Raw genomic sequence first — 10,014 nt, forward strand, 5'->3', positions numbered from 1 at the left:
TTTCCTGCTGTAGTGACCTGCTCTTTCCTATCATAGTAGAGGGGAGGTGAAACAGGACAGGAGGTGTCTGAATGCCCTCAAGGATGGGCTGATGCCCTCACGGCTGGCTGGCTGGCTGCAGCAGATGCAGGTGCAGCGCTTACCTGTGGGAGATGGAGGAGGGCTGTTGGCCAAGGCTTCCACCAAGGCCCTGGCAGCGACCTGGGGCAGCGAGGTCAGCCCTCCAGGCTAAAACAAATGCTTGGTGCAGCCACGTGTGCGTGTACATGAGGGAAACCACGTACGAAAGCACAAGTGAAACTGGCTCAAAGTGTTCCTTCCCCCATCTTAAGCTAGGAGCATACCCTCAGGCAGCACACCTCAGTCTCAAATGCACCCTCTTCATGCCATGGATAAACTCAATATCTCCCTGTTGCTGCTATTGTCCCTGCCCCCCAAAGACCCTTTTGCTCAGTGAAGATGCCACTGTTTTAATAGGCACAAAAATCTACATTTAGCTGTGGCCAAGTTAACATTTCTCCTAAAACTGTGCCTTCACATTTCAAAATGCAGCATGCTCCCCTGCCATGGCTGCTCTTCTACCATCCCAGAGGGTTTTGGTGGTAGTTGTAACATTGTCAGCTTGCATGATCCTAATAGCTTCTCTAAACTGTCAGGGGGGGTTATTATTATTATACAAAAGCTTCAGCTGCGCTGGGCAGAACAACTTTACCTACATCTCCTGAGAAAACAGGGAGCATGGGGTTGTATCCGCCTCCGCTCTGTGGTTTAGGTCAGCACAGCAGTGGGAGAGGGACGACACCTCTACGTGCCCTGGAGCTGCGTGAAGAGAAGGGCACAGCAGCAGCAGGAGCCAGGTCACGTTGCAGCCAGGGGAGGTAGAGCAGAGCCTGCTCGGCCGCAGCTTTCCAGCCGTGCACCACCCAAAAAATCACTTGACCACAGCACTGCACTGGCTTTCACTTGGGAAAAAGTTAGAGGCCTGGGCTAGTGTAGGAATGGGGAAGGTGTTGCAGAAGGTGTAACACAAAAATTACACAAAGCTGGGTGTTAGTAGCTCTTTTGCCTATAAAACCAGCAAAGATATCTCATGAGTTGTCAACTGAGCCTGAGTATTTAATGACCAACTGCAGAAAGCTTAGGGCAGGTGTTCCTGGGCAGGTACAGCTTCCACCACATACGGAGAGTTACTCTGGCAGCTGCCACTTCCAGCCAGGCCAGCTCCTGCTTCCTTTGAGCCGCTGGAGCTCCTCAGCCCCTAGAGTGAGCCACTTCAACTCACTGAGGAGGGGATTCACCAGAAACTGAACTGTTTGCTTCCCTTTCAAGAGCTGTTACAGCAGTTTGTGCTGAGCAGAGGAGGGATGGGGGAAGCAGGGACCCCGCTACCAGCCCATGGGCAGCAGAAAGGCCCTCACCTCCTCACACAATTCACATCAGCTGCTCTGCTTTTCTCCCTCCACACCTCTGACTTAACACTGTGACACCTGCACGTCAGGGAACATGGGTCCCCCACCCACCCAGGGAGCCGTTCCTTCCTTCCCCAAGGGCAGTCACCTGGAGAAGGACAGGGGACGAAAGGCACAAGTTGCATTTCAGGTGCGGAGGGCTGCATAGCCAAGCTTGACTAGGACAGCTGGGAGACCCAGAGCTGCCTGGGTGCCCAGCCAGAGACCCCACCAGGCAGAGCCCTCCAGGTCAGGCTGGGCCCTGCAGCCGCCGGGTGGGAGAACAGAAACCAGCAGGCAGGGCAAAGCTAAGAGGAAATTTTAAAAATTGATGCATCAGGGTGGAGGCACAGAAGCAGCAGGGTGACAATTCCAATGCTTCTTCCCATCTCTTAGGCTTGAGGTGCCTTGCCTTGTATTCAATTTAATTCTCTTATGTTTTTCTCCTTATTCTGTGCCCTTCTCTCCCTCACTGCTACCACCTACTATTCACATACTGTACTCATCTCTGCTTAGCTGAGCGAGCCCATATGTTGCTCTTCTACCTCCTACGTTGAGCTTCCAACTGCTGTTCAACATTAGCTTTTTCTCACATTCCTATTTAGAGAAGATAACCAGGTTCCTTGCTAGAAACAAATCCAAGCTTGGAATGAGGTCTGAGACTACAGCCCATGGAAGACACAGAGAGAAGGACTATCTTTTATGAAAATGTGTGTCCAAAACTGGACAAATTTTGGGGAACACAAGCCCTTCTTCAGTCTGGCACAGAAGCAATATTCCTACTACCCCAACACCTTGTCCTATGTCCTTGACTTCTGCACACCACAAAATACACCAAGAGCAGACCGTACTTGTACAAGAGGCAAAGCTGCTCATCTTTCTCCACACTTAAACACAGGGTAAGGGCAGTCCTGCAAGGCAAGAGCCCATGACTGCATCTGACTAAGCAGGGTCATGAAGGCAGCACAGTGAGCAAAGAGAACTTCATGTTAGACTTTCAAAGAGCAGGATCCAACACTGAATCCTCCAAGTTTCACTCCCTGCCCCAAATACCTGCTTGTACACCAGTTCCGCTGATCTGCCAAGACCAACACGTTTTTGAACTAGTGTCCCTCTTCTCCCTATCTCTCTGGCTCAAGGGTACTGAGGGAGGCAGCATTTACTAATTCTGGTAAGAAACCACACTGGAGTTTCTGGCCCTGCCTGCCCACTTCATATAAAAATATTCAGTGGGCTCTGGAATGCTTTACATGGTGCAATTGCAGCTGCAAGGTGTGACTGCAGCATGGACACCAGAGAAACTGAGCAGTTTAAAGTTAAAGAATGGTGAAGTTCCTACAGGAGGCAGATGCTCTAACTGTTGAGCCTCTGGCAACAGCAGGGCAGTATCTCCACCTCAAGCACCTTTAATCACCCCAGCATAGCCTCCCACCTTGACAGACAAGATCTATGCATCTCCCTCCAGGTCCCAGAGGAAGCTGCAGGCAAGCCTATGGAGCTAATACTGGATTCTGCCATTTTAGGCACACCAAGAACACATGGCACGGCTGCAGAGTGGCTGAATGGAAAAAGTGGACTATCCTCAGCTTGATACTCATCTCCTGGTGCTACTCAGACAAAAGCAAGTGTCATCTCCTTCCCTGCAGCCCATGCTGACACTGTTAAGGAACAGAAGCTCATGCTTCACAACAAACCTGAGAAACTTACCCCTGTTTCAAACACGAAACATTCACAACTCCATCTGCATGGCAAACCTGCAAGTCAAGCCCAAAGCACTGTAATACAGTGCAGCACAGTGGGACCACCACCACCTTCTGCATGTTCCAGCATGCCCTGCCTGAAACACAGCGACATCTCCAGAGCAGTGCAGCTCTGCTCAGGAAGATAACAGCTGGCAGCCTCTTGTGTCATTCCTCCTCCAGCCCTCTCTTCACTCTGCCAAAGGGGCTATGGTGACAAATAAGAGTGTCTGTTCTTTACTCTCTTTAGCCTCATGAAGGCAATTTGCTTAAGAGAACAAGCAGGTCATCTCAACCTATGCTCAAGAAACTGTTTGTGAAGGTCCCAAGGATGACAGCAGCTGTGTGATACCCCTGGGAACCCCTCTGCCCCGAGTGCTCTTTGCTGCTGCCGAGAGCTGGAGCAAGAAGAATTCAGATCATCCTGCAGAGCAGGGAAACAGCAACATTCATTTTATTGACCATCTTGACAAATTCCAACTTAGAAAAAATAAAAACTAGCTAGTGCAAAACCTTTCTAGGAGACAGATTTCTTGGAGTAGAAAACTACCATAGTAGTCTGCTTTGGTAAGCAGAAGTGGAATGGAGCCTTTGCATCACTGGATACATGCACATACACCGAAGGAAAAATGCTCAATGACAAGAATAAGGACAGCAGGCCTCAAAGAATACTTTTTAATTCAAAATTAGCAAAACAAGTCACATTAGATGCAAGGCCTGAAATAATTCACACCTTATTCTTGTTTTTTAAATAACTAAGAATACAGGAAGAATGCAGAAGCCATTTTAAAACTTATTTCAGATGCAGAAAATTTGGAGAGAAAAGAAGTTTGGCCCAGATCTTTAGCTAAAGAGCTCAACCCCAACTGCCCCAAAACCTCCTCCACACTCCCAGACCATAAGGGAACCTGCTTTCCCAAGTTTGCCCAAAGCAAGCTTGTGGGAAGAGAAAGTCTGAGGCTGCTGGACAGCCTACCCATTCCACCTTGCCCCTTTAGCAAGGCCACGCAGCAGGAGCCAAGGAGCTGCCAAGGAGCTGCCAAGGAGCTGCCCAGCATGCAAGGCTGCGGCTCAACTGCACCATCCCTCTTAGGGTCGCTTGAGGACAGGACTGTGAAGGAGACCATCACACGACAAGTGCCTGCATAGGAGCTGCCAGAGAGAAGTGAGGCTGTTCGATATGAGTAAGTGAGAAAGGCTGCAAGACCAAGGCGAGGGGTTCTGCCTCTGGCAGAGTGCTCATGGGCAGCTCTAGTCCACCATTTCCCTCCAACACTGCAGTCTCTTGTTACTGTGGCTTCCCACCAGCTACAGGAGGAGCCTCTCCAACAACAACAACAAACCCAAACACAACCAGTCACCCACTGCCACCTTAATTTGGAGTCCTTTGCTCCCTCACCGGCTGCAGGACAGGAACCAAACACACTCCCCGTGCTGCCAAAGCGACGCTCCGAGGGCAGCAGCCTGCAGGGTACAGGCACTGGCTGCCGATGCCAGAGCAGCTGCATTGCACTTCTTAAGCCTGCTCATCGGCAAGGAAGCGGAGCGCATCAGCAGGGAGGAGGGGAAGCAAAGGTCTCACACACACCTCCTGTTTCCTCCCTCTTCACTGGCTCCAGCACCCACAAGCCAGAGGGCTGTGCACGGGCCTCAGCCGCTGGGTCATGCCTGCCCCAGAGGATGTGGTGGGAAAGGAGAAAACATCATCTTCCCTCCTGGTCCCACCTCAGTTACTGCAGCACCCCTTCATGCTTGCTGTGGGATCCGGCTCCCCTGCTCCCACGGGGTTGTCGGCCATGGAAGCAGGCTTATTCCCCACAGACACCAGTGGCCCGGTTCCTTTGGCTGAGCGGTTTGGGACGCCGGCGCGCCCCCATCGCCTGGGACTCAGAACACCGGAATCTTGTCCCTGCGCACTGTGTCCAGGTCATCATCCAGGGTCAGCAGCACCTGAGAAGGAAAGGACGAGGCGGCTTCAGGTCTCCCTGACCAGCCCACGGCTGGGGAGAATGACCACCTCCCAATGGCATCTCATCAGAGGGGGGCTCCACCTCAGTCACATCTCCAGCATGTACAGGAGTCAGGAGTGCAACCCATGTAGATTTGCCAGATTCACTTTGTTTCTGTAACACTCCCAGCAAGTCACTCTGGCAGCACAGCTGACAGGTAGCTCTGCCTACAGCGCTGCAAGGACCTGAGCAGGTAATCCTGCCCCAACCGTGATGGAGACGCTGCTTGTAAACTGGTCCCTCCTCACTAGCCTCTGAAGAGCCATCCAGGATGCAGCAGGGTGGGAATTGCTTGACCACAGCTCAGGCATTGCAAGTGGCCAGGCAGCTCCTTTGCAAGCAGTTTGTGCCTTGCACGGCTAGAGTTAAGGTCTCTCTCTCCACTTCCCCAAAACACTATGCTGTGGTCTCATCACAGGGGAGGCATCCACCTTTGCCACCACACAAACCATCAGGCCTGAAAAGAGGTACCAAGTAGAAGAGCACAGGGGTCAACTATGGAAGCGATGGAAAGTGACAAGTGAGCTAAGCTCCACACCAGTGACCCTACTGCCTGGGTCAAAGGGAGTAGGGCCCCTTCCTGGGAGGTCCTCACAAACCCGTGAGAGGGTTGGTCACACCAGCAGCCCCTCAGCTTCCCCACAACAGCTGTGTGACCCACAGCCCCAGAGGGAATTTGAGGCCAGGAGGCACAAGGAGCAACAAGCCAAAGGGGAAAGCCTGATCCCTGATCCCACTGACAAGGAAGAGCCCACTGTGAAAGATGTCTGGAGGCAGAGCCAAGCAGAGGAGTTGGGGCAGTTCGGGGGGGTCCTGGGGCAGCCACAGCTCCACGTGGATAGAGGGGGACAAGGAGGAAAAGGAGAGGATGAGGCCATACAACAGAGTGGGGGGCTCAGCAGGACTCACCAGAAAGGAGAAGAACAAGGCAGCCGCAGAGAGGAAGTGCCAGACGTCATGATCATCAAAGAAGCCCAGCAGGATGCATGGCCGGTTCTTTTCCCGGGACTCTGCTGGAGTCTCCTAGGGGAGTGGGCAGGGCATCAGGACCTGATATCTACTCACACATTGGACCCTTGCTGGCCACATTGGACCCTCTGGAGATCGCCCCATCTTAACCCTCCATGCAGAAGCCAGAGAAAAACACTGTGCTGGCCAGCCATGTAGTGAGATCAGGGCAGGAACGCAATGTCCTACTTAGACCTGGAGATGGATCTGGGGCCACAACCCACAGCTAGGAGGAACCCTCTGGTCTCTGCATCTGAGGTCCTTCATAGCACAAGCTGCACAGCCTCCACCAGATTACCCTGCAGCAAGCCCCTCACTTCCATGGAGATGGACAAGACATCTTGTTAGAAGGCATCCAGTCAGGACTTAAGAGACTCCCAGGCCACGGAGAGCCCCCAGAACCCAAGGCAGGTTATTCCCCATTGGCCATGTGCTCCAGGGGAAAATCTTCTATCCAGCACTGGTGAGGATTTGCCCAGTTTTGCTTTCAGATCCCCAGCTCCTCCTCTGTCCCCTGGTGAGGGCCAGATACCTCTGGACCACCTGGGTCATAAATAGTCTCTCCACAGCTACATGCATACAGTCATTTTTGGCTCAGCACAGCTTCCCATGCTCCCTTCCCAGTCTGCTGAAGGAGTTGAACCCTTTCAGCTCTCCCTGAGCAGCCCAAGACTCTTCCCCAGAGTACTTTTTGTGTAAAACGAACAACAGGGAGGAAAGATGACAGATGGAGATAGACAGGAGAGTGAAAGGGGAACTTTACCTCCCAGCTGCTGAGGGTCTGGAAGAAGAAGTAGAGGGCAGCTGCCCACACCACTGCAGTGGCCACGATGCAGAACATGGGGATGGGCAGGAGCTTCTCAGAGCTGCGGAGCTGCAAACAGGGACATAGCCTCACAATGCGCCCTGAGTACTTCCCAGGGGCCAGAGCCATGCATAAGGCTGACATGCCAGCCTGGACCATCTGCAAAGGGCTGCCCACCCCAGGCAGACACAGCCCAGCCACCCCCAAGATGGCCACACAGCATACCTCCCCAACACCAACACCTTGTCCCATCCTGAGCTCCACAAAGGCTCCTCCCACATCCCTCTGCAGCACCACAGAAACCCAAACTGCAGCCAGAAAAGAGGCCCATCCTTTCCCCTTTGGGGATAGGCACCCCAGAGACACCTACAGCTGCCTATCTTTACCTTCATGATGATGTAGAAAGCCAGATACAGCAACAGGTTACAGATAAAGATCCCCAGTATGTAGGAGGCAAAGTCTCTGGGCCGATACACCAGTCCAAAGATAGCACTGAGAGAGAGGGAAGAAGGGACATTAGACAGCCTCTTTCACTTGGGACAGGGTACATCCCCAACCTGACAGCCACCCACTGTCCCCCCAGGCCACAGCAACACCGCCACGGCCTCCCAAATCCCTGGAGGAAATACACCATTCGTCTCTGCTCCCTGCTGAGCAAACTGGGCCATGGTCAGCTGCTGAGAGCAAACGGAGAACCCCAGGGGACAGACAAGGATCCTGGGTTGCTTCCAACCCACGGTCAAACACATCTCATTTGGTAGGAGTTGGCCCCAGACATATCTGTTGAGCAGAAGGCAGGTCTCTGAGAAGCAGCTTTAGTGACAAGCAAGAGGTTGAGGCAATGATTTTAGGTCTCATCCAAGAGCCAATCCCTCCGATCCATGCAGTTACTGCTGAGCCAGGTTCCGTGACCGTGACTAAGGAGCATCTGTCAGGTCTCCTGCACCGTGGCTGCGCCAGAGACCTCCCAGCTACATGGGAAGCACACGTACAGTACAACGCAGCACCACAGTTACCAGGCCAGCCCTACACAAGCTCACTCAGACCTGAGCCATGAGACAGCACCAGCTGAAACACTCAGGGATGCCTCATGTAGCTCTGTACTGCCTCATTGCATCCCATGGATCTGCCCACCATCAGCGCTCATCAGACCACGTTCCTTGCCAAAAACACATCAGAAGGGCCCAAGCACAGGATTATTGCACAGACACTGCTGCAGTTCCCTGTCACTTCAGGCCACCTGTGTGTCAGTACTGAATCCTGCTGCCCACATGCACAAGTACACAAGACACCAACACCCCAATACTTACAAGGACCAGTTGACCAGGTTTCCAACAATGAGCAGCACCATCCTGTCCTGAAGAGAAGACACTGATGATCATATGAAAGCAAAAGGAAATGCAAAAAGAGGTCTTTGCCTCAGAAATTGAGGATATCATTATGCGAGGATTTGGAGTCTGGCTCATACAGACAGACATGCACCTGGCTCTGAAGTTTGCTCTGTGGGAGCTTTTGCCAGATGGCAACTACTCTGGCCCTCACAAATTTGAAGGAAGTGTTGCAAGAAGGAGATTAAACGTCTAAAAGAGGACAAGTCCAGCACTTCAGGATCAGCCTCAGGAGGTTCTACAAATCCTTTGATTGTTTCCACTGTTTTTCTAGTTAGACTCCTTCCCTCCCACCATTTTAGAGAAAAATTATTGCACAGAGAAAGGACGTGCTTGAAAGAGGCAGCAGGGGAATCTTTGGATAGCATCCTGCACGTATCCGCAGATCCTTTTTTCACCCGTCTCACCATTAGCTAGGGAGGCACTAACTACAGCAGGCAGAAGGGTTACATCTGTGGGGCATGTACATTTGTACTTACAGCTGCTTTCATGATGTAGCTATCTCAGGCTGGCCAGGCTTACGTTATGCCTGAGTGCACGTAGTTTTGCTTGCAAAACTCTGACACTTATTTAGAGATGGGAGAATTAAAAAACCAAAAAATGCTCATGGATAAAAACTTCATTTGGCTTCAAGCCCTAATTAGCACTGTGTACCAAGAAAAAAAGTAATCAGTGGGACACAAGCTAACAGCTACTATTTCTTACTTTTTTTGCTGTCTGCCCTGAGGTGCTGTAGAAATAGCAATAGCTGTGGCTTAAGCCATGGAGCCAAAACAGTCACTGCCTTCCCCAGAGCCTCGTACCCATTCCTTTGAACGGATGCTCCAGAGAGCAAGAGCAAAGGCAAATCCTATCATGCTTGTATCACCTTTGCTCTGATGTTTTCTTCACCAAGCCTGAGATCAGGGGAGGCCTGGAGGCGGGAGGTAAACCGCTCCAGTGGGGATCTACACTTACTCAAACATTTTGGGAGAGGGCAAAGAAGGGAAGCAGGGAGCATCACTTTTTCAAATAGCAACTCCTCTTTCCTCTGCACATTACCTAGAAAGTGAGCAATTGCTGAGAAGGGTGCTGAGATGAGAAATCACCTACCATGTACATTGGTCGACTGCACTGCTGAATACAGTCCGTGTACAGCACCATCAGTGCCCGTCGAAATATCCCCAAGTCTGTCAAAGAAGAGGATAAAAAGCCAGAACAGCCAGCAGAGTGAGCTCCAAAATGCCTATGAGGAAAGACGTGAACACCCACCAGCTGACAACACAGAACCCAGCCTGGGGATGGTCAAGGTGTCAGATTCATTTCTTGCCCTTTGGGACCAGTCTGCGCTGAGCAGAAGGGCAGCCACCTCAGGATATGGATCACATTTGGCCAGAACAACAGGTTTGAATAAATAAATAAATAAAAATCCCCTCTACACTAGCATTGCCCAGAAGTCAAATAGGCCCTGTCTGTACACATAGGCAGGCTGGCTTTGCAACTGCCAGAAGAGAGATGTGTGTGCAGGAAGGGGGAAAAGCACCTTCCATGGAACAAGCTGCCAGAGCAGGGAAACAGCAGAAAGATCCCACAGCCCTTAGAGGGTCCTAGAGGGGCAGAGCACACTCAAGGCATTCC

General features: G+C 51.8%; 1 protein-coding gene across 1 annotated transcript in view; it reads right to left on the reverse strand.

Annotated features, from left to right (window-relative positions):
- Positions 1-5,074: 5,074 nt before the first annotated feature.
- The window catches only part of SIDT1 (SID1 transmembrane family, member 1), a gene marked incomplete at its 5' end in the record, with an annotated part of 28,338 nt that continues 23,398 nt past the window's right edge, over positions 5,075-10,014 (reverse strand). The window contains 6 exons of the mRNA XM_009699589.1: positions 5,075-5,137; positions 6,106-6,219; positions 6,968-7,078; positions 7,396-7,501; positions 8,320-8,366; positions 9,490-9,566. Of these exons, the coding sequence (XP_009697891.1) occupies positions 5,075-5,137; positions 6,106-6,219; positions 6,968-7,078; positions 7,396-7,501; positions 8,320-8,366; positions 9,490-9,566 (518 nt within the window). The remainder of the gene's footprint in view (positions 5,138-6,105; positions 6,220-6,967; positions 7,079-7,395; positions 7,502-8,319; positions 8,367-9,489; positions 9,567-10,014) is intronic.

The sequence above is a fragment of the Cariama cristata genome, unplaced genomic scaffold (assembly GCF_000690535.1).
Source record: "Cariama cristata isolate BGI_N322 unplaced genomic scaffold, ASM69053v1 scaffold18004, whole genome shotgun sequence".
Classification (NCBI taxonomy): Eukaryota; Metazoa; Chordata; class Aves; order Cariamiformes; family Cariamidae; genus Cariama; species Cariama cristata.